Genomic DNA, 25,003 nt, shown 5'->3' with positions numbered 1-25,003 from the left:
TTGAAGTATCTCCACACTTGAGTATGTACAAGGAATAGCTGTGATATTTTCAGAGGACTTTGACCGTACATGAATGTGTGCCTTGTGAGACACATGAGTGTGTGGAATACTTTTGAAAGAGTTGGTTTCGGATGGTAGAGATGGGGGGTAATAGCTTTCACTCCCCCAACACCAGTGTAGTGGAGAATTCCACTGGCATCAACCTCCATAGATCAAACCAACACCAGCCGTACATAACCACCATATTACACTCTTATACAAACCTCACACCATACACCAGCCTTGCTTCTTTATTAACTTTTAGTATATAACAAAAAATCAAAATATAATTTGACTATAAGAAGAAGATGTTGATATGGGGTTGCGGAAACCTCAGAGATAAGTAGTGACATGCGCACTCTTGAAGCCTGTGTGCCAGGTTTCCATGTGAAATGCGTAGGAAGTTGTACAATGTATTTTTATCAGTTAATGGGTATGTGCAGGGCATGAGGAGCCTTGTGTGTTGTTCACACAGGTCACGTGAAGGTCACATGATCATCACGTGGACCAACTCAATCAACAATGACTTGACTCCACAATTTTCCTATAATTTTTACCTTATGGGGGAAATTGCAAAACTTATTCGTTATTGACCTGAATAAAAAATACTTCATCATCATTATGTTATTTATAACTTATATACATAAAAAAAAGTGAAATAACTAAATGTCAGGCATCATCACAGGTAACCTGACCTTCATTACCTTATCTTTTTTTCGTAATAATTATGTGACAGCATATTACATTATCAACTTTCTTTGAATGTGATGTACTGTATTTACAACTAAGTGTAATTACTGTCATGAAATATATAATAAGAGATGTAATGGTAATATGGCAAGCCCCGGCGCAGTAGGTGACTTTTGTGGCCTCAGGAGAGAGTTATGGCGCAGGATATATATACCTCCACCCCAGCTGCCCGGGACTATTGATCTCTCAGCTTGCATCCAGCGACGACCTACATTACTACCTTCCTGTGAGAAATCTTTGCATAGCCATTAAATCACCTCGAGATCATCTAGCAACAACCTCCCGTCAGAAGTCTTTAAACCACCGCAAGATCTAGCAACAACCTTCCTTTGAAGGAGTCTTTATATTGCAGTTAAATCACCGGAAGGTCCTGCTGTGTTGTAAGACTGCGAAGTTTCTCTAGGGTCGTCAAGAATATTTTTTTCTCAGTATTCGGTGATGGCGTCGCTACCCGTGTCTGCTGGTGCCCGTGAGGCCGCCATGTCTGAGGAACTGACCAGGTTCTGGTGGAGTGTGGGCAGGAAACTTGAGAGAGGTTCATCCCATGGTGGTCTGACTCCAAACCTGCCACAATTACACACCTGGGACAACTTTCTCCAACAACAACCTAAGGTAAGTATCACCTTGTATTGTGCCAAAACAAAACCATTCACATTGCTAAACTCACAAATTATGATGTAGTCACTTAGCCTTAATTATTATTATTATTATTATTATTATTATTATTATTATTATTATTATTATTATTATTATTATTATTATTATTATTATTATTATTATTATAATAAAAAAGAAGCGCTAAGCCGCAAGGGCTATACAGCACTTAGCCTTAATACAATAATCTGTAAGTATTTAATGTTAAGAATTAATCTAAGTCTGCTCGAGATGCCTAGCCATGCTAGGTGTCCTAGTGGCCCCCTCTGTAATTAGTATTTTATAACATGTAAACCACACAATACCCAAAACCTGTAAACCCCACATTGTAACCCTTATAGAGAATAAACTTGATTTGAATTCCCCTCAAGGAAGGTTCCTTGATGCTGGTGAGGGGCTCTTGATTTAGGGAATTGGATCTGTGCTCCAGTTCCCCGAATTAAGCCTGAATGCCTTCCACATCCCCCCCCCAGGCGCTTTATAATCCTACGGGTTTAGCGCTTCCCCTTGATTATAATAATAATTGAATTGAACCATTACACCCGCCCCACTATACCATTACCCCCACCCGCCCCACTACCACCTGTATCAACCACCACATTTTGTACCACCACACACCAGCCCCATCAGTACACGCCAGCCTCCCCACCAGCCCCATCACTACACGCCAGCCTCCCCACCAGCCCCATCACTACACGCCAGCCTCCCCACCAGCCCCTTCACTACACTCCAGTCTTCCCACCAGCCCCTTCACTACACGCCAGTCTTCCCACCAGCCCCATCACTACACGCCAGTCTTCCCACCAGCCCCATCACTACACGCCAGTCTTCCCACCAGCCCCATCACTACACGCCAGTCTTCCCACCAGCCCCATCACTACACGCCAGTCTTCCCACCAGCCCCATCACTACACGCCAGTCTTCCCACCAGCCCCAACACTACACGCCAGTCTTCCCACCAGCCCCATCACTACACGCCAATCTTCCCACCAGCCCCATCACTACACGCCAGTCTTCCCACCAGCCCCATCACTACACGCCAGTCTTCCCATCACTACATGCCAGTCTTCCCACCAGCCCCATCACTACACGCCAGTCTTCCCACCAGCCCCATCACTACACGCCAGTCTTCCCACCAGCCCCATCAGTACACGCCAGTCTTCCCACCAGCCCCATCAGTACACGCCAGTCTTCCCACCAGCCCCATCACTACACGCCAGTCTTCCCACCAGCCCCATCACTACACGCCAGTCTTCCCACCAGCCCCATCACTACACGCCAGTCTTCCCACCAGCCCCATCACTACACGCCAGTCTTCCCATCACTACATGCCAGTCTTCCCACCAGCCCCATCACTACACGCCAGTCTTCCCATCACTACATGCCAGTCTTCCCACCAGCCCCATCAGTACACGCCAGTCTTCCCACCAGCCCCATCAGTACACGCCAGTCTTCCCACCAGCCCCATCACTACACGCCAGTCTTCCCACCAGCCCCATCACTACACGCCAGTCTTCCCACCAGCCCCATCACTACACGCCAGTCTTCCCATCACTACATGCCAGTCTTCCCACCAGCCCCATCACTACACGCCAGTCTTCCCACCAGCCCCATCACTACACGCCAGTCTTCCCACCAGCCCCATCACTACACGCCAGTCTTCCCACCAGCCCCATCACTACATGCCAGTCTTCCCACCAGCCCCATCAGTACACACCTGCCTCCCCACCAGCCCCATCACTACACGCCTGCCTCCCCACCAGCCCCATCACTACACGCCAGTCTTCCCATCAGTACACGCCTGCCTCCCCACCAGCCCCATCAGTACACGCCTGCCTCCCCACCAGCCCCATCAGTACATGCCTGCCTCCCCACCTGTCCCATCACTACACGCCAGTCTTCCCACCAGCCCCATCACTACACGCCTGCCTCCCCACCAGCCCCATCACCACATGCCTGCCTCCCCACCAGCCCCATCACCACACGCCTGCCTCCCCACCAGCCCCATCACCACACGCCAGTCTTCCCACCAGCCCCATCACCACATGCCAGTCTTCCCACCAGCCTCATCACTACATGCCAGTCTTCCCATCAGTACATGTCTGCCTCCCCTCCAGCCCCATCACTACACGCCTGCCTCCCCTCCAGCCCCATCACTACACGCTTGCCTCCCCTCCAGCCCCATCACTACACGCCTGCCTCCCCTCCAGCCCCATCACCACACGCCTGCCTCCCCACCAGCCCCATCATTACACGCCTGTCTTCCCACCAGCCCCATCATTACACGCCTGTCTTCCCACCAGCCCCATCACCACACACCTGCCTCCCCACCAGCCCCATCACTACACGCCTGCCTCCCCACCAGCCCCATCACTACACGCCTGCCTCCCCACCAGCCCCATCACTACACGCCTGCCTCCCCACCAGCCCCATCACTACACGCCTGCCTCCCCACCAGCCCCATCACTACACGCCTGCCTCCCCACCAGCCCCATCACTACACGCCTGCCTCCCCACCAGCCCCATCACTACACGCCTGCCTCCCCACCAGCCCCATAACTACACGCCTGCCTCCCCACCAGCCCCATCACTACACGCCAGTCTTCCCACCTGCCTCGCCATTTCACCCACACGATCACCACCCACCTATCACAACCAGCACACCTGCACCACTACACACCTGGAACCCCACTCCTTGTATCCTCGCATAACAGGCCAAAAGAAGCGCCATATCTACTCACTGTTGCAAGCAGTTGTCTCAATCACTAGGTCCCTAGTCAGGGTTGTTATTAAGATAAGAGATAAGATTTCGTTCGGATTTTTAACCCCTGAGGGTTAGCCACCCAGGATAACCCAAGAAAGTCAGTGCGTCATCGAGGACTGTCTAACTTATTTCCATTGGGGTCCTTAATCTTGTCCCCCAGGATGCGACCCACACCAGTCGACTAACACCCAGGTACCTATTTGCTGCTAGGTGAACAGGACAACAGGTGTAAGGAAACGTCGAAATGTTTACACCCGTCGGGAATCGAACCCGGGCCCTCCGTGTGTGAAGCGGGAGCTTTAGCCACCAGGCCACCTATTATTATTAATATAATAAAAGAAAGCGATAAACTGCTAGTCGGGATAAAATTTCAAGGAATTTATAGGCGTATAAATAAAAGGCTCACCTTGTATGGTCATATAAAGAGAAAAATGAAAAGGAATAACAAAAGCTAAAAAAAGACCATGAAATTAAAGCTATAAATGAACCAGACAAATACATGTACAAAGATTTCTTCCAAGTATATGGAGCAAAGATTAGAAAAAAGTTAGATCCACTGAAAACTAACTGGTAAACTTATTGATAATAACACAGTTTTTAATAATTATTTTCTGTTGGCCTTTACACAAGAAGACTTAAGAAATAAATTGTTCTTGTATGTCTGAGGGAAAACATTATATAACATCACAGGTGGACCAATAAAAGTAATATGTAATAAGAACATAAGAACGAAGGAACACTGCAGAAGGCCTACTGGCCCATGCGAGGCAGGTCCAAGTCTCCTACCGGCTTAAGCCAATGCACCCAACCTAGTCAGGTCAGGTCACACTGACTTAAGGGAGGAACACGGCAACCGACCTGGTAGCACAAGCTATCAGGTCTAACTCACACCCACCCACATCTACTCATGTATTTATCCAACCTATTTTTAAAGCTACACAACGTTCTGGCCTCTATAACGGTACTTGGGAGTTTGTTCCACTCATCCACAACTCTATTACCAAACCAGTACTTTCCTATATCCCTCCTGAATCTGAATTTTTCCAACTTAAAACCATTGCTGCGAGTCCTGTCTAGGCTAGATATTTTCAGCACACTATTTACATCCCCTTTATTTATTCCTGTCTTCCATTTATACACCTCAATCATATCCCCCCTAATTCTACGTCTTTCTAGAGAGTGCAGTTTCAGGGCCCTTAGTCTATCCTCATAGGGAAGGTTTCTGATACATGGGATCAACTTTGTCATCCTCCTTTGTACATTTTCCAGAGAATTTATATCCATTCTGTAATACGGTGACCAAAACTGTGCAGCATAATCTAAATGAGGCCTAACCAAGGATGTATAGAGTTGAAGAACAACCTGAGGACTCCTATTATTTATGCTTCTTGATATGAAGCCAAGGATTCTATTAGCTTTATTGCGAACACTTATGCACTGTTGTCTTGGTTTCAGATTACTGCTAACCAGAACTCCTAAATCTTTTTCGCAATCCGTAATATTAAGATCTACATTATTTAGTTTATATGTGGCATGGTTATTGTCCTGTCCAACATTTAGAACTTTGCATTTGTCTATATTAAACTGCATCTGCCACTTCTCCGACCACTGCATCAGTCTATTCAAATCTTCCTGGAGTGCTCGAATGTCCTCGTCAGAATGAATTCGACGGCCTATTTTGGTGTCATCGGCAAACTTGCCGATGTCGCTCTTTATGCCCTCATCTATGTCGTTTATGTAGATTGTGAACAGCAGGGGGCCCAACACTGACCCCTGTGGAACACCGCTCGTGACGCTTCCCCACTCTGATTTCTCCCCATTTATGCAAACTCTCTGCTGCCTATTTGTCAACCATGCCTCTATCCAAGAAAAAATTTCTCCTCCTATTCCATGTGCTTTAATTTTCCTCAATAGTCTCTGATGTGGGACCCTGTCAAAAGCCTTACTGAAGTCCATATACACAATATCATATTCATTACCATGATCTACCTCCTCAAATACCTTAGTGAAAAAAGTTAATAAATTCGTAAGGCAGGAACGCCCCTTTGTAAAACCATGCTGAGATTCGTTGATTAATTTATGCTTTTCAAGGTGGCTACGAACTGCCTCGGCAATTATTGATTCCATAAATTTTCCCACTATGGAGGTTAGGCTTATTGGTCTATAGTTCGAAGCTAAGGACCTGTCACCTGTTTTGAAAATAGGTATCACATTTGCCATTTTCCACTTATCTGGCACCATGCCAGTTTGTAGTGATATGTTGAAAAGATTAGCCAAAGGTGTGCTAAGCTCCTCTTTACATTCCTTTAGAACCCTTGCATACAGTTCATCAGGGCCTGGGGATTTGTTAGGTTTTAATTTATCTATTTGCCTAAGGACCATGTCACTTGTGACCCTAATAGTGCACAGTTTATTATCGTCCTGTTCTACATAATTTATCATTACTGGAATATCGCTGGTATCCTCCTGTGTAAAAACTGAGAGGAAGTATGTGTTAAAAATTCTACACATTTCCTTATCACTGTCAGTGAGCTGACCCGAGGAACTTTTGAGTGGGCCTATCTTGTCCCTGATCTTACTTCTGTATACCTGAAAGAATCCTTTTGGGTTAGTCTTCGATTCTCTTGCAACTTTAACCTCATAATCTCTATTTGCTTTTCTAATTCCCTTTTTTATTTCTCTCTTTAACTGAATATATCGATTTCTTAATTGCCCCTCTCCTCTTTTGATTTGCCTATATATGCCTCTCTTTTGACCAATCAGATATTTTAATCTATTGTTCATCCATTTAGGATCATTTTTGTTTGATCTGATTTCCCTATTTGGAACATAATTTGACTGAGCAGCTAGAACTATGCCCTGGAAAGCATCATATCGGCAACCATCACCACCTACCTGACCCCTAGTCAGGTCATTCCAGTTCAGCCCACCTAAGTAATTTTTCAGTCCTATGAAATCAGCCAAGCGAAAGTCAGGGACGGAGACTTGATTGCCATTATTAGGGGAATTCCATGATATGTTAAAACTGGGTGATTTGTGATCACTCTCCCCAAGCTCATCATTAACCTCAAGATTATTAATTAGTGTTTCCCTACTGGCAAGAACCAAGTCAAGGAGGTTATTTCCCCTAGTTGGCTCTGTCACAAACTGTTTTAAAAAACAATCCTGGATCGTATCAAGAAAGTCACCCGACTCTAAATTTCCTGTCAAATTGCTCCAGTCAATCTGTCTATAGTTGAAATCTCCCATTAGCACAACATTTTCGTATGTAGATGCCTTACGAATTTCGTCCCATAGAAGTTTACTGCACTCCCTATCAAGATTTGGGGCCCTGTAAATCACACCCAAAATTAGTTTTTCTCGGCCCTCGAGAAGCTGTAACCAAACAGATTCAGTGGCTGACGCTTCTAATTTAATATCTTGTCTAACACAACAATTTAAATTGTCTCTGACATACATCGCTACTCCACCACCTTTCCTGTTGACCCTGTCAGTGTGGAATAATTTATAGCCTTGTATGTGACATTCAGAGGGCATCTCTCTATCTTTCAGATTGAGCCAGGTCTCTGTTATAGCAATAATATCTATGTTTCCTGCACTTGCAATTAATCTTAGCTCATCTATCTTATTTCTAACACTCCTGCTATTAGTATAGTAAACCTTAAGGGAGCTAGTCCCTTGCTGCCCTCTGCTGTCCCCCTTTGTTTGCTGACCTGTTCTATTGTCTTTATTTATAACTTCATGCTGAATGCCTTTTATACATTTACTGTTTCCAACCCTAGTGTTGCAACCTGCTTGTTTCCCACACACACCCATACCTCTATCTTCCATCAGTTTAAAATCATAGGCATTTCACCAATGGCCTTCTCAATCGAGTCTGCAAGTGCTACCACCCCTGCCCCAGAGAGATGTACCCCATCCCTTGCATACATATCATGTTTGCCATAAAAGTTGTTCCAGTTGTCAATGAATGGGATTGCAAGTTCCTTGCAGTATCTGTCTAGCCAGCAATTTACACCAATTGCCCTAGACAACCATTCATTTCCTACTCCCCTTCTAGGCAAGATGCTACATATGATTGGGATCCCTCCCTTAGACTTAATGAAATCTATAGCTGACCTGTACTTATCTAGCAGCTCTTCTCTCCTACCCTTCCCAATATCATTTCCACCAGCACTGACACATGGCTAATATCAATAAAAATAATAGTCCCCAGGTCTTTACTGTTTTCAAGGGTTCTTGAAAGAAATGCAAGGTGGAACTTAGTACCGGATGTAGCTCCAGTATTTATTATCTTCAACTTGGAAGATAAGTCACTACCAACTCGTCAATCTGATATCAGTAGAGGAAAAATGATTAGAATCCATAATGTATAATTAGAAGTTAATGCCTAACAATTTACTTACCTTAGTAAGGCATTTGAGTCATTCTAACCATGATAATAACTAATATTTGGATTTGTTTCACACACACAAGGCCTGAGGAACATAATGAGAAACATATTGCTGCATGAGTTAGCCTATACAAATTTTATTTCTGCATATTATACAGCGTGAGACTTACATGTTATAAAAATATTGTTATTCACAAAGAAAGCCATTAACTAGCATGCCTGAGCATTTCGGGCAGATTTTATTTGTCATGGACAATGGGGCACAGTTTCTACAAATAGGGCTATTATATTTAGGAGATTTGCTAAGCCCACGGTCATACAGTGCCTGGGGAATGAAAGGCAGCTTTGATCCAAAGAAGGGGGTGGACAAGTTCAATTCCTTGGACCAAAAGCACTTGGGTGAAATCTGAATGGAGGCCAATCTTGAGTGGTATTCCTCAAGGATCAGTTTTGGGCTCTTAGCTGTTCATTATATATACTGTACATGTATTAATGTGAGAGAATAAAAGAGTGACGTGATCGGGAATTTATTCATTTCTTACAGCTGCAATTTGTCAGTGTTCATTTATTATTAGTAAATTTGCCTAGACAAAATTAGGCATCCTATTAGATACCACTGGTCAGAATGACTGGGAAAGGCTTCTTATGTGGCCAGAAAGATGCCAGCTGAACTTCAGTATGGAAACATATTGAATCCTAATCCTCAGGAATGAAAATATCCCAAGAACTTGTCAACTACGTAATGTAAAACTTGATCACAAATGTGAAAATGGCTTGGGAATTATGGTAACAGAAAAAGGAAGCCAAGACAACAGTGCCTAAATATCTGTAATATGGCTTGGATTTCCATTAAGAAATATACCATATAAATAACATAAGGTTATTCTACAGTTCTCCACATTAGTAAATCTTCATTTGGATTGTGGAGCAATTCTTAGTCTCCATAATATGGTATAAATATATACTGCCATTGCATTGGAGGCTGTACTGAAAAAATAATAAGATAAATATTGTATAAAGGATTTTTCATGTGCAGATTGAGAGCACTGAATCTTTATTCCCTTAAAAGATTTAGAATAACCATTTTTTTTTTTTATCACACTGGCCGATTCCCACCAAGGCAGGGTGGCCCGAAAAAGAAAAACTTTCACCATCATTCACTCCATCACTGTCTTGCCAGAAGGGTGCTTTACACTACAGTTTTTAAACTGCAACATTAACACCCCTCCTTCAGAGTGCAGGCACTGTAGTTCCCATCTCCGGCCTGCCAGTTTCCCTGAACCCCTTCATAAATATCTTTATTTCTACAAGTACATGTACAAGGTATGCAGGCTGACATCAATGACATGCTACTATATAGAAAGCCACTTGTTATGTTGAGCATTTCCAGCAAATTAGGTCAGTTTTGTCCCAGGATGCGACCCACATTAGTCGACTAACACCCAGGTACCAAATTTTATACTGATGGGTGAACAGGGACAGCAGGTGTCTTATGGAAACATGTCCTAATGTTTTCCAGCCGTACCGGAGATTCGAACTCCGGACCTCAGTGTGTGAGCTAAGTGCACTAGTGATTGAGCTACGGGACACCAATGAGGGAAGATGTGATTAGGTTACACATTGGGGAAATTTTTAAAACATTTTTAAAATAAAGGAGATATAACCACAATACTGAAGATATCAACTCAGAATAACAGATTAAAGTTTGATACATTTATATTTGGAACACTTATGCACTGTTGTCTTGGTTTCAGATTACTGCTAACCAGAACTCCTAAATCTTTTTCGCAATCCGTAATATTAAGATCTACATTATTTAGTTTATATGTGGCATGGTTATTGTCCTGTCCAACATTTAGAACTTTGCATTTGTTTGACAGTACTGTAGAGTTGTGGATAAAGTTATTAAGCAGTCATCAATGATCTACCTCCTCAAATACCTTAGTGAAAAAAGCTAAGGCAGGAACGCCCCTTTGTAGCAGGTGGTAGCAGACGTTTGTGGGTTGCATTGGGGGGATTTTTAAAACATTCCAATACTTGCAAGAGGTATTAGTGTTTAGTAAAATTTGTGTACTTTAAGAAAGAAAAAAAACCAGGCCAAGGCTGCTTTCGCTGCCCACTTGAATATTAGAGGTATCGGAGAATTTAAAGGGGAACACAGTACCATTACTGGTATCTTTATTGGCTTCCTAGCTGATAAACTTGTATTACAGATGCCAGTGTGACTGGCTGAGAATGCAATGCAGTTCTGCTGTCCATGCTACAGAATAATTTAAATGCAATGAGAATATGCAGAGGATCATAAAGTTAATGAATTCTACAAGATATCTTTCCTATAAAGATCTCTTAATATGCACTCTTGTAGAAAGACAGATATAAATAAGAGCTTAAAGTATGGAACAGTGGGCCTACTGCAGTGCTCCTCATTTGAATGCTTCTTTTAAGGGAAGACCCCAGTGGAAAAAGTCAGTTACTTGTTTTGGGGTTATCCTAGGTAATTTACACAGATAATTGTACCTGTGCCTAAATAAACTTGTTTATTTCTTGATGCTGATGATGGGCTCTGCATTCAAGGTATTAGACCTCTCCTTCACTTGAACTTGTCTCCCAGGAGCTATGACACCTAGGAGTTTAACACTCCCTTAAATATAATCTGTGAATACTCGATGGGTGATTTGGAGTCTCTGATCTTGGTCCACCAAAGATGCCTCCAAATATTCTTTCAACTGCATCTCCAAGAGGCTATGTCCATCACTCTGTCTGACTTTTTTGGGTTATCCTAGGTTCTCTACACATATGCTGATATGTATGATAATTCTATGTAACTGTATTTGTGTATACCTGAATAAACTTACTTATAGAGGGTTGTTGCTCTACACCAGTACTCCTCACCCTTCCTACACATTTAATGGTCAAATGTGTGATGAAGGCCGCATGTTTTTTTTGACACGTGTAAGTTCCACATTGCATAGTGAATTCATAATTTCATGTGAGGGCTGCATCCATTTCCTAGAAGAGCCATATATGGCTGCAGGTTGGGGACCCCTGCTGTATACTGTGCCTAAAGCTGGTAATAGTAACTTAAGAAATTGTAATAACACAATTGGAGGCAAATCACAAAATGGGTGGGGCTTGAACCTGTAACAGGTTAAAGCCCCACCCATTTTGTGATTTGCCTGCAATTGTGCACACCACTGTGATTAACCACTGGTCCAAGGCTGGACCAGTGGTTAATCACAGTGGCCCGAGTTTTAGGACTCTTCTGCCGTGGGTTTAATTGACAACCATTCTGCGATTTGACTGGCAATATTAATTTTTTGAAGGACCAGTCAATTTGAAATAGGGAATTGACACAAATTACATAAGAGACATAAAATCCAGGGAGATAATTTTGTTCAGATTATTAACCTGTATGATTAGTGACCCAGGATAACCAAGTAGAACAATGCCATCAGACTGGCTAATTTCCATTGGGGTCCTTTAATCCTCTCCCATTATGCAACCCACAACAGTTGACTAACACCCACATACCTATTTACTGCTAGGTCAACAGAGGTAGCAGGTGTAAGCAAACTTGCCCAATCGTCTGGTGGTGGTTATGATTGTAATTTTTATGCTGTCAGTATCTGCAGGGGAGGGGCTTATGTAACTTTTAGCCTAAACTAAGAGCTATACACAATAAGCAGCCACTAGGAGGGTGCAAGTCCTAGTTGAAAGTGGATATAAATGAGTAGCAGAGCTGATAATTGATACAATATACCAACATTGAGTCAATAACAATGTGAGTTATGACATTTTATTTGTGAGCATGTTTTGTCCAACAGGGAATTCATCATTTCGTGAATTACTGAAGTCCTGGCGAACGAAATGCTTTAATAGATAATGTGCCATAACCCATCTATTATCTCACATGCACAGTAACAAAACTGCTGTAGAAACTTGTAGCTGTAATTTAGTGAGTACTTCTGCTTGTTGTGGTGGTGACCTCACTGACCTGAGGGAAGTCAACCCTGCACACCCCATCAAATAATCTATAACTACTTGCGCAGCGCTGTATAGCCCTTGTGGTTTAGCGCTTCTTTTTTATTATAATAATAATATAACTAGCATTAAAAGATTCACATGGTCTTACCGCTTCATATTAAATTTACTGCCTGTAATGCTTAGGCATGCTAGTGGCATTCTTGGTACTTGACAACAGTCTATAAAATGCAAAGCACTCATTATAACCTTTGCAAAGAAATTAAAATTTGTATTTGTACTGGCAAGTGGTAATGAAATATGGAGGCTACCACTTGACCCACCCATTCAGCTTTCAAGTCAGTCTAGGATTTTTTAAATAATTTGTAGTTTTTAGCACTTAAGAGAACATTTGATCTAATAGTAATATATATTCTGCTTAGTTTTTGTAAATTCTTCTAACATAAAAACTTGTTGTTGGAGGGTATGCTAAGTGTCCACTAATAGTTCCTTGAATGATTGTTACTTTTACCAAACTGACTAAATAAACTGTTTGTTGCAGGATGGCTTAAGAGAGTTAGAGGAGGCCGGGGAGGTGAGCAGGCTAGAAGCAGCAGCTGTGCACCATCATTCTACCACGGTAAGCATTCCACTACACTAATAAAAATTATCGTACATTAGATAGGACTCTGTTGGTATTTTCTTTAAGTACTTTTTGTTTTAGTTGAAACTTGAAAAAAGAAAATTAAATTTTACATTTGGAACCTGATGTATGGTTCTTGGTTTGTCAAGTTGGAACATAGGAATCATCTGGAGTGTTTAGAACTAACAGCAGCTGCTTACCTATGTTTTTGACAGTACATGTTAAACACATTAATATGGCCAGATGTGTCCAGGATTCCAGTAGGCATTCCAAAAAATTGTATTCATTGGCAATCCATTTAAACCTCTTATATTTTTTATTTTATAAGTTCAGTAATTATAATTTTGCATTTAAAAGGCTCAGTTTATAATAAGTTTATTTTAATTTATACCTGAATAGTTTTAATTCAAATTTACCACAGAGTTAAGCAATATGGAAGAGTTTATTGATCAGGCTTGAATGTTGTACTAAGAGAAATACATTAAGAGACAGAGTGAGTGCAGTTCATGGGAGTTGATTAGAAAGTGTTAGTAAGAGTATATAGGAATAAGTTAAGGCAGGGTTGGGTGGTGGGATGGGGCTGTTGGTACGTTGGCGCTCGTGCACCTTCTCCTTTACAGACCCCTGGACACTTCCCCGGCACACCGAGACTATCTCAACTGAGTTAATCTCGAATGAGCCCCTCTAAGTAACGTGAATGCTTGCATTTGTTAACTGTGCCACGAGCTCATTGGTCTGGAAACTGTCCAATAAATGCGTCTTGCGTTTTTCCTCAATGTTTGGTTTTAGAAGTAAAGTTAAAAGACCATTACTATTAAGACTGGCAATAGCCATCCATTATTCGGGTCTGGCAAGGCACTGGGAGTCCATGAGAAGACAGGATGCAAGAGGAACGCTGGTAGAAGAAATGGATCATCGGTGCTACGAGGAAGACTGCCCACCATGACCATCTTGTACTCCTGTCTGTCAGACCTGACTTGCTCACCCTTATAAAAAAAAAAACGCGAACTATATTGCTCAAATCAGATCTAACATTCCGAAGTGGAATAGCTCTTTATTTGCAAATTATCAAGTTCCATTTACATACCAAAAAAGTCTATTCTGCATTTCCAAAAAGAACCTAATCCTAAAGGCGATTCCAGATCAGTAGCTAATGCACTAAACACATTGCGTGCCATTATATATTACTTAATCAGTTTTTTTTTTTTTAAATTTGTCATTTGGAAAATGAAATACTGTACCATATGTAACTTAAATTTCAATTTGCACGGCACCTGAATTTGCAGTTCACTCATTTACTTGTTTGCATTGTCTTTTTTTTTTTTTTGAAGAAAAAATTAGCCTGTATTCATTTTGGTTTTAACTTCACCAATGTGCATTTTATTTTTTGTCACTTTCACATTTTATTAAATATTGAAATTCACTATATGACAAAACGTAAAGTAGAAGTAAAATTGAGAGTAAGAAAACTCACTGGTTGGGTTGACATCAAACTTGGTAAGCCATTAGCAAGTTTAATGCCGACCCACCAACACAAAACATAGCCGTGAACACATGACTTACTGTACTCGCTCTTTCAGCTTGAGGGTTGTGATATTAGGTGGCAAGGTGTAAGTGTGGTGGATGGGGGCCTGGTGCAGGATGTGCCAGCAAGGTATACTGTTAGAGGTGTGCAGGCACACGAGAGACCTGTGATAGGCACCTATGTTGACCCAGCCATTACTCCTGGCTTCTGCTACCAAGTTCGACATGCAGATTCGACCAAGCTGCTCTTCAAGGTAAAATAAGATTTTGCTTGGATTTTTGACACTCGAGGTTAGCCATCCCAGGTAACCTAAGAAAGTTAGTGTGTCATTGAGGACTGTCTTTATTTCCATTGGGGTCCTTTAATCTTGTCCCCAGGGTACAGCCCACAACAGTCAATTAACATTTATTGCTAGGTGAACAAAGACAGCAGGTGTAAAGAAACATGATCAGCATTTCCACCTGTGCTGGGGATCAAACCACAGACACTCAGTATATGAACTGAGTGCACTGTCAACCAAGCCACATGTGTATTTGACAAGTGTGAAACATGTAGAGTTCTTTCAATTATTGTGGCAAGTAAATTGATCTGTTGATTATAATGCAGTACTTACCTCACTGTTGAAAATATACTATTGCCAAAGAATTAAATGCAACTGTTGGTTGCATTTTGTCTTGCTAATGCTTCTCTGTTGACAGTATAGGACTGTACAGATTAAGAAAACATTGCAGTTTGTAATTTACACATAATGATGTACATATGATGTACGGGTTATTTGTGTATTGTTCGTCTTGGTATTGTACTTTTTTGTTCTCAGTTTGTAATTGATACTACTTTTGTCTTTTCAGGGGCGTAACTTGAGGCTACTATCAGTGGGAATGGGCTATGGCAAGAGGATCACCTTTGCCAGTGATTCCCACAACATAAACAACAATTACTTCTGGTCAGACACTCACCCTGAAGGATATGGGTTTGCCCTGTGCCTTGTCCAGCAGGGTGACAAGTTTACTCTGAGGGATGCTAATAACTTGCCAGTAGCTACGGCAGAAGTCCTCAAACTTAGGGTGAGGAAATTTCTATTAGTTACCCAAGTTATTTGATTTGAGCCCATGGCAAGCGAGTCTTAGGACTCGCTTGTCATAGGTTTAAACCCCACCTGTTCCATGATTAGTAACTATCTCTACTGCATGCTGTTAAGCAGCATAATTCTTAAGATGTTAATTGCATCAGGATATCAAGTCTCTAAAGATTGTGTGTTAATTTGTATGTTAGACAAAGAAAATCTTAATTTGCTACACAAGGAAAGTCATTGTAACTGCATGTGGTGTTTCATTCTCAGGGACCCCAAGTGGAGGTTTCTCATCGCATCCTTCAGAATGGTGAAATTGAAAAGCAAGCAAAGGTGTCGCTACAATGCAAGGTTTTCTTTGGTGAAAATAACAAGGAAAAGGTGTTGGTGGTAAAGGGTGTGGCCGTGGCCATCAAGGCCAAAGGCTCCAGAGCTGGGGCTGTCCTGAGTGAAGGTAAGTTATGCATTGTAATAAGTACAGTATTGAAGCTGTCTTGTCTGTTCATCAAACTTTCAGATAGCAGTAGATTGCAATTGGGTAAAACAGTTCAATATGTTTTACAGTTAATAATTTTTTCTGCATCTGCATTTATTAATAATGTTCCTTTCTGGTTCTGTTTTAGTATTATATAGAATTCATTGTGAACTTCAGCATATCAAATTTATGCAACTGTTAACCTTTTCTTGAGTATTATTAAATTGTATAATTTATGTACATTCTGTATTTCCATAGTTAAGGAATGCAGTGTGGGTGGAGAACGAGGATATACCCTAGTGGCTGGAGCAGATACATCATCCATTATTTCAGTCGTCAGCGGAGAAAAAATTGGCGATATCCCAACAAAATACTGCGTTAAAGGTAAATAAGTTGTATCTAGTATTATTTATCTTGTAAATTGTACTTTTTGTTATATTGCTAATAGGAAGAGATTACAGAGAATTTAATGCTTTATATTAATGTAGAACTAAAGCAATAGCTTTAGTTCTGCATTAATATAAAGTAGGGGTCGTCGAGGATGACCCCTACCCCGCCTTCCTTCTCCTACAGATTTAAATGCTCTCCATGTCATTCTACTTTGATCCATTCTCTCTAAATGACCAAACCACCTCAACAACCCCTCTTCATCCCTTTGACTAATACTTTTATTAACTTCACACCTTCTCCTAATTTCCACACTCCGAATTTTCTGCATAATATTTACACCACACATTGCCCTTAGACAGGACATCTCCACTGCCTCCAACCGCCTCCTTGCTGCTGCATTCACAACCCAAGCTTCACACCCATATAATAGTGTTGGTACTACTATACTTTCATACATTCCCTTCTTTGCCTCCACAGATAATGTTTTTTGACTCCACATATACCTCAATGCACCACTCACCTTTTTTCCTTCATCAATTCTATGATTAACCTCATCCTTCATAAATCCATCCGCTGACATGTCAACTCCCAAGTACCTGAAAACATTCACTTCTTCCATACTCCTCCTCCCCAATTTGATATCCAATTTTTCTTTATCTAAATCATTCGATACCCTCATCACCTTACTCTTTTCTATGTTCACTTTAAACTTTCTACCTTTACACACACTCCCAAACTCATCCACTAACCTTTGCAATTTTTCTTTAGAATCTCCCATAAGCACAGTATCATCAGCAAAAAGTAACTGTGTCAATTCCCATTTTGTATTTGATTTCCCATAATTTAATCCCACCCCTCTCCCGAACACCCTAGCATTTACTTCTTTTACGACCCCATCTATAAATATATTAAACAACCATGGTGACATTACACATCCCTGTCCAAGACCTACTTTTACCGGGAAGTATTCTCCCTCTCTTCTACACACCCTAACCTGAGCCTCACTATCCTCATAAAAACTCTTTACAGCATTTAGTAACTTACCACCTATTCCATATACTTGCAACATCTGCCACATTGCTCCCCTATCCACTCTATCATATGCCTTTTCTAAATCCATAAATGCAATAAAACTTCCCTACCTTTATCTAAATACTGTTCACATAAATGCTTCAATGTAAACACTTGATCTACACATCCCCTACCCACTCTGAAACCTCCTTGCTCATCCTCAATCCTACATTCTGTCTTACCTCTAATTCTTTCAATAATAACCCTACTGTACACTTTTCCTGTTATACTCAATGAACTTATTCCTCTATAATTTTTACAATCTCTTTTGTCCCCTTCCCTTTATATAAAGGGACTATACATGCTCTCTGCCAATCCCTAGGTACCTTCCCCTCTTTCATACATTTATTAAACAAAAGTACCAACCACTCCAACACTATATCCCCCCCTGCTTTTAACATTTCTGTGATCTCATCAGTTCCAGCTGCTTTACCCCCTTTCATTCTCCATAATGCCTCACGTACCTCCCCCACACTTAATGCCTCGCGTACCTCCCCCACACTTACATTCTGCTCTTCACTCCTAAAAGATGGTATACCTCCCTGGCCAGTGCATGAAATTACTGCTTCCCTTGCTTCCTCAACATTTAAAAGTTCCTCAAAATATTCTCACCATCTACCTAATACCTCCCTCTCCCCATCTACTAACTCCCCTACTCCGCTTTTAACTGACAAATCCATACGTTCCCTAGGCTTTCTTAACTTGTTTAACTCGCTCCAAAATTTTTTCTTATTTTCATTAAAATTTCTTGACAGTGCCTCTCCCACTCTATCATCTGCTCTCCTTTTGCATTCTCTCACCACTCTCTTCACCTTTCTTTTACTCTATATACTCTGCTCTTCTTATAGCACTTCTGCTTTGTAAAAACCTCTCATAAGCTAACTTTTTTTCTTTTATCACACCCTTTACTTCATCATTCCACCACCCTCCTATAACCACAAACTTCTGCCCCACATTCTAATACTGCATTTTTAAAACTCATCCAACCCTCTTCAACCCCCCCCCCCCCCCCACTACTCATCTTTGCACTAGCCCACCTTTCTGCCAATAGTCGCTTATATCTCACCCAAACTTCCTCCTCCCTTAGTTTATACACTTTCACTTCCCTCCTATTTGTTGTTGCCACCTTCCTCTTGTCCCATCTACCTCTTACTCTAACTGTAGCTACAACTAAATAATGATCCGATATATCAGTTGCCCCTCTATAAACATGTACATCCTGGAGCCTATCCATTAACCTTTTATCCACCAATACATAATCTAACAAACTACTTTCATTACGTGCTACATCATACCTTGTATATTTATTTATCCTCTTTTTCATAAAATATGTATTACTTATTACCAAATCTCTTTCTACACATAGCTCAATTAAAGGCTCCCCATTTACATTTACCCCTGGCACCCCAAATTTACCTACTACTCCCTCCACAACATTTTTATATATATATATTATATGTATAATTAATTTTTTTTTATAACAAGTCGGCCGTCTCCCACCGAGGCAGGGTGACCCAAAAAGGAAAGAAAATCCCCAATAAGAAAATACTTTCATTATCATTCAACACTTTCACCTCACTCACACATAATCACTGTTTTTGCAGAGGTGCTCAGAACACAACAGCTTAGAAGCATATACGTATAAAGATACACAACATATCCTTCCAAACTGCTAATATCCCAAACCCCTCCTTTAGAGTGCAGGCATTGTACTTCCTATTTCCAGGACTCTGGTCTGGCCAACTGGTTTCCCTGAATCCCTTCAGAAAATATTACCCTGTTCACACTCCAACAGCTCATCAGGTCCCAAAAACCATTCGTCTCCATTAACTTTTATCTATTAACATTTATTTCTGACATTTTTCAGGTCTTCTCCCACATGAGATGCCTGTGGTTGGAACCTATGTGGATCCACGTATTCTCACAGGATTCAAATATCGTGTACGTGCAGCAGATTCAAGAAGACCTTTGTTTAATGGTGCTGCTCTTGTTCTGCAAGCTATAGGCCGTGGATATGGTAAACGACTAACATTTGCCAGCAATGATTTAAATAACAACAATAACTACTTCTGGAGTGACTCTAACCCTGAAGGTTATGGCTTTTCCATTCAAGCTGTCAGTCCTGGAGATGGCTTCAGGTATGTCTTTAAAAGTTCATTCAAATTTAGCTTTTAAATGATACTATATGATACTATATCCAATAAATTAAGCATCCTTAATGTCCTTCAGTCTGAGGTGCATTCGTAGATAATTTTGCTTATGTCACAGTAATTTTATAATCTTGCATTCGATGTAATTCTTCCCTAATCTAGCTTAAGAGTAAGAGACTAGTGCTCATTGGCAATAAATTCACTAATGCTTAATTTATTGCCTGCTTGTAATTTAGATGTAGTGAAACATAAATTTAAAAATTCCTTCCAGAATTTTTTGTTTAAAACATTTCTTGTAACTACAATTTTTCCTCCAGAATCATGAGTTCCTCTGGAAAGGAGCTAGGACATGCACAGGTGTTCCGAGCAGATGCACCTCAGCTGGAGGAGAGCAGCAGTGTGTCTCCAGAAGGTGTGGTAACCAAGCGAGTGCGAGTCACTGTTACTTGCGATACTACATTCCACGGCGAGGAGGACCATACTTTAATTGTTACTGGTATGTATTGAAAGTACACATTTCTTTTTTGGGTCACCCTACCTTGGTGGGAGACGGCCAGTGTGTCAAGAAAAGTGTTGAAAGTTAGTATGAATGGGGAAAGTAGATTGAATTGAGAGACCTAACAGATACATAAGTTTCCTTTAGCCTTATGGAAGTATCTTTACATGCGAGTACAGTATTACATTGATATTCGGTCTCTTAACATAAGTTGGCAGTGGGCAGGATACACATTTTCATAAACATTATTTTCTAAATACTTGACAGTACTCTCATAAACTCTTCCTAAACTTTAAGAGAATATACAATTGTGCTTTTGATAAGCATTTCTAGCATTATTTACCAATAAAATTAATTTTACAAATGCAGTGTCAGTTTTGTGTTTATAAACTCTTAAAACTAGATTTAGCTGACATGAAATATTTTAAACAAATTCTGTATATTGACTTCAAAGTTTGTTGAATATTTTTTAAGAGGAATTAGTTTTGTGATTTGTACAAGCATTTGCAGATAATTTTGTGGCGAAGAATCCTTCCTAAGTAATCCATTCGTGACTAAAATGCTGGGACCAAGGGGCTAGTAACCCCTTCTGTATAAATTACTAAATGTAAAAAGAAGAAAAAATTCTGAAGGTGTTTCGTCATTTTAAGGTCACCATGCCTCGGTGGGATGGCAGTGTGACCTGCAATTTAAGATGTAGAAAAAAAGGACCTATGTAATGCACTCATTTGTCTTGCAGGAACGGCTGTGGTTGTACGTCGCGGACGTGTGGCAGTTGTGCAAAGAATAGAAGATGTTGCACTTGGTTCTCAGATTAATGTTATCTTCAGACACGCCAGCGAGACAATATTATTTATTCGGAAGTAAATTCCCCACATTGATTATATACTCGGTTCATATAAAAACTTACACAGTATATACGTATATGTAATATATGCTGTAATATGAAAATATATAACGGTTAGGAGTAACACTGAATTCTCTGATAAACAGAGCTTGATTAAAGAGCCAAGCTACACTACCAGGCTTCATGGCTATCACCCCTTGATACGGGACATGGCTTCAATTCTTATAAATTAACAGTGCACTTTGCTGAAGCTTCAGAAATTCAGATTTATTAGCAAGTTCATGTACTCGGATAATTAAATACAAACACTAGCAGCCTCTCCATAATGAACTACCTAAATAAATATAAGTTATTTATTTTGTTATAGAATATTTTGTGCTATAAATAAATATAACATTTTTATTTTAGGCTCTTTTTAATGAAACCTTCATAATAACCAAATAGTGAGCTCAGTTAATTTTCTTAAATATTTTGTTCAGTTACTAAAAAAGTTGTGTACAGAATTTGTACATTACTGTAGTTGCTCTTTACACGAGTTATATAGTCAATAGTTTTCTCCTTTCCCCAAACTGGAAAAATTGCTCCAAGGAATTCGACTTTGCCTTCCCTTAGATGGAACTAGATCGCCTCCCATACCACAGGTGCTCTGAGTCGACAGGTTGAGCACTTGTATTTGTAATGAGAATGGACACAAACCTTTGATACCTGTATTGAGATTCCTTGATGGTGGTGAGGGGCTCTTGTTCTAGGGGGTTTAGCGCTTCCCCATAATGAGTATGAAAGGTGCAGGAGTGTAGCAGTGATATTAATAACTGGTACTAGTAGGTGAAGGATACTAGAATTAGATAATGGTTTACCTTGTGCTATATCTCGTGACAATCTAGTAGAAATGCTGTAATATCGTATGGGATGGTTTAAATATTATAGCTGCTAGCATTTTGTAACAATTCCATTGGTAATGGGTGAAGCTTTAAGTCATCTTCATTATTCTAAGTGGTTCCCAGTAGATCAATTTAGCATTGCGCCATTGCATGTGGTAGGTCCCTTGGTGTTAGTGTTATGCCCCTCTAAGAAGGTTCCTTGTTGCTGGTGAGGGGCTCTTGATCTAGGGAATTGGATCTGTGCTTCAGTTCCCTGAATTGAGCCTGAATGCCTTCCATCCCCCCCACCCGACATGCGCTGTATAATCCTATGAGTTTAGTGCTCCCCTGTGATTATAATAGTGTTATGCATACCAAACATGTTAGTAAATTCTCATTGACAAGTCTTCCACTTTCCCCATGTCATCCTTGTTGCAATACCCACGGGATGGTGTACGCTTCCATTTCCTTAGAACATAAGTTGGGGACAATCTTGACGTCATCTACCCCTCAGGGAAGGTTCCTTGATGTTGGTGAGGGACTCTTGATTTAGGGAATTGGATCTGTGCTCCAGTTCCCCGAATTAAGCCTGAATGCCTTCCACATCCCCCCCCCAGGCGCTGTATAATCCTATGGGTTTAGCGCTTCCCCTTGATTATAATTGACGTCATCTATTGTCACCTCTTCAAGGAAATGTTATAATCTGCCATCAACAAGAGATGGAAGGTTATAACATTTGAACTGCATTATCCCAGATGATATTAAAACAGTTTGACCAGACTACCAGGTGATACAGCCAGAAGATAAACTCTTCTCCACTTCCGGAATTCTTCGTTGACTTCACTTTGATAAACCTTTGAGTTCCGAGTTTTTCTACTCCCGGAGCCCTCAAGGAAGGTTCCTTGATGCTGGTGAGGGGCTCTTGATCTAGGGAACTGGATCTGTGCTCCAGTTCCCTGAATACCTTCCATCCCCCCCACAGGCGCTGTATAATCCCACGGGTTTAGCGCTTCCCCCTTTATTATAATCTACTCCTGGAGCCCGGCCTTGGGTCAGGCTCGTCTGATGTTTGCCTGGTCAACCAGGCCGTTGCTGCTGACTGCTAGTATTACTACTGCTGGTGAGGGGCTCGCGATCTAAGGAATTGGCTCTGTGCTTTAGTTCCCTGAATACTTTGTATATCACCGAACTTGTGGAGTCTGAACCCATGGCAAGTAAGTCCTAAAACTCACAAGATTCGCTTGCCATGGGTTCATACCCCACCCATTCTGTGATTTGTTTGCAAGGCACTGAACAGGCACCTAAAGTCAGTACCTGACCAGCCGGGCTGTGGTTTGTATGTCGGGTTGCATGCGGCCAACAGTAACAGCCTGGTTGATCAGGCCCTGATCCGCCATGAGGCTTAGTCACAGACCGGGCCGCGGGGGCGTTGACCCCCCCCCCCCCGAAACCCTCTCCAGATAGTGACATTGATACGATTTTGCGAGTCCTGAACACCTTGTATTCTCCTAGGTCAGCTGAACCAAACACTGATTAGCAAACTGGAAATTAGAAACTATGTAGATGTACCATCTCTTAATTATCTGTTTTGTGACAGCGTTGTGTGACCCTTGTAGGTTTAGCGCTTCATTTTGATTATAATGTCTTGGGAATATGCAATAATTTAATAATCAGCCATGTGGGGAGGTGCTTGTAAAAAGTATGTTAAGTACACCTAATTGAATATTCATGGTGGAAGCTCTAAACTCACAGGGGTCATACAATCCATGGGGATGTGAAAAAGACATTTGAGGACATTAGAAAAAAAGTTTTAGCACGAGTGGCTTCATTCCTAATATTTTTTCTCCACTAGGACTGAAGAATCTACTTGTGGCGAGTGGATGTCCTGACCTGCACATAAGTGTCATATTCCACAATTTTCAGCTCATGGGGAATTTCAGAATGAGGTTCGATCTAAGGAAGGAGAGGACAAATCCAAGTCCTTGGACCAGGATCTCATTGGCATCAAGGTAACCCCTTAAGGGGTTAAGCATAATTAATTAAATTCAGTAGAATATTTTAATCTGCAGTATTTCGTTGGTATATATGGAAAATTTTAATAATTTTCCTGGGATTTGTGTGTAAGTTTGTATCTTCAGTGACTTTTAAAAGATGTTCTGTGAGATGAGAAATAATATTCTCTACTATTTCCTTATATTCTGTAACGAGTTGAATAAGTAAAGCAAAATATGTTGTAATTTAGAGAAATTAATATTTCAATAATGAAAATGTAGTACACACCTGGAAGTGTTACTAAATTAATTGCAAAGATGTACTGGTAGACAAAACGGGAGAGAACGACGAAAATGGCGTCACGTCTACGTTAGCCGGGGATGTGTTGTGGAATTTGATCGTGGATAATCGACGCTGCTGAGGAGTGTATCGGCAATAACCGGGCACCACGAAATGAGTGAATATAATAGATATCTGGAAGGGTTCAGATACATAATAATCTGGCCAAAGTAAGGCTGATAAGAAAGATAATACTGGACGCTGTGATGGGACGACGTTGATCATCACGTGTACCTACAATAACTTAGTAAGTAGCAGGTTCGCCGGTGCTGTCCCGGCCCGGGTATTTTCCAAATTTATACAATAATTTAATTTTGCTCCCTTATATATGGTATCAACCCACTAAATAGGTAAGGCCAATATTTAGCATACCTGCCTACTAGGGAGGCATTAGGATATATTGCCAGGAACTTAGTAATTCTTATTTTCTGCATTTATGTACACTCAATTTTATGTAATAGGAAAATGGTGTGAATAATTAAACTGGACCAACAGAGATGCCAAGTCAATTTTCAGTAATATACAGTTCACGAACAAATTTAATACAGCCAGTGTTACTGGCAGGAAATTGTTAGGGAAGCTGAGG

General features: G+C 41.0%; 1 protein-coding gene across 1 annotated transcript; it reads left to right on the top strand.

Moving 5' to 3' along the window:
• The first annotated feature begins 959 nt into the window (after positions 1–959).
• Positions 960–21,628, top strand: LOC128691841 (uncharacterized). The gene is made up of 9 exons (XM_053780759.2): positions 960–1,401; positions 13,123–13,200; positions 14,784–14,981; positions 15,577–15,792; positions 16,068–16,251; positions 16,531–16,656; positions 19,601–19,871; positions 20,201–20,379; positions 21,119–21,628. The coding sequence occupies exons 1-9, from the start codon at positions 1,228–1,230 to the stop codon at positions 21,244–21,246; spliced, it is 1,554 nt and encodes a 517-aa protein (XP_053636734.2). The 5' UTR covers positions 960–1,227; the 3' UTR covers positions 21,247–21,628.
• Positions 21,629–25,003: the final 3,375 nt, after the last annotated feature.

This window comes from Cherax quadricarinatus, chromosome 75 (assembly GCF_038502225.1).
Source record: "Cherax quadricarinatus isolate ZL_2023a chromosome 75, ASM3850222v1, whole genome shotgun sequence".
NCBI lineage: Eukaryota > Metazoa > Arthropoda > Malacostraca > Decapoda > Parastacidae > Cherax > Cherax quadricarinatus.
This window is presented reverse-complemented; position numbering and strand designations above follow the sequence as displayed.

Coding starts and splice junctions, on each gene's coding strand:
- LOC128691841 (XM_053780759.2), top strand. CDS start 1,228: ATGGCGTCGCTACCCGTGTCTGCTGGTGCCCGTGAGGCCGCCATGTCT. Junction 14,982..15,576: donor CGACCAAGCTGCTCTTCAAG/GTAAAATAAGAT, acceptor TTGTCTTTTCAG/GGGCGTAACTTGAGGCTACT. Junction 16,252..16,530: donor TGGGGCTGTCCTGAGTGAAG/GTAAGTTATGCA, acceptor GTATTTCCATAG/TTAAGGAATGCAGTGTGGGT.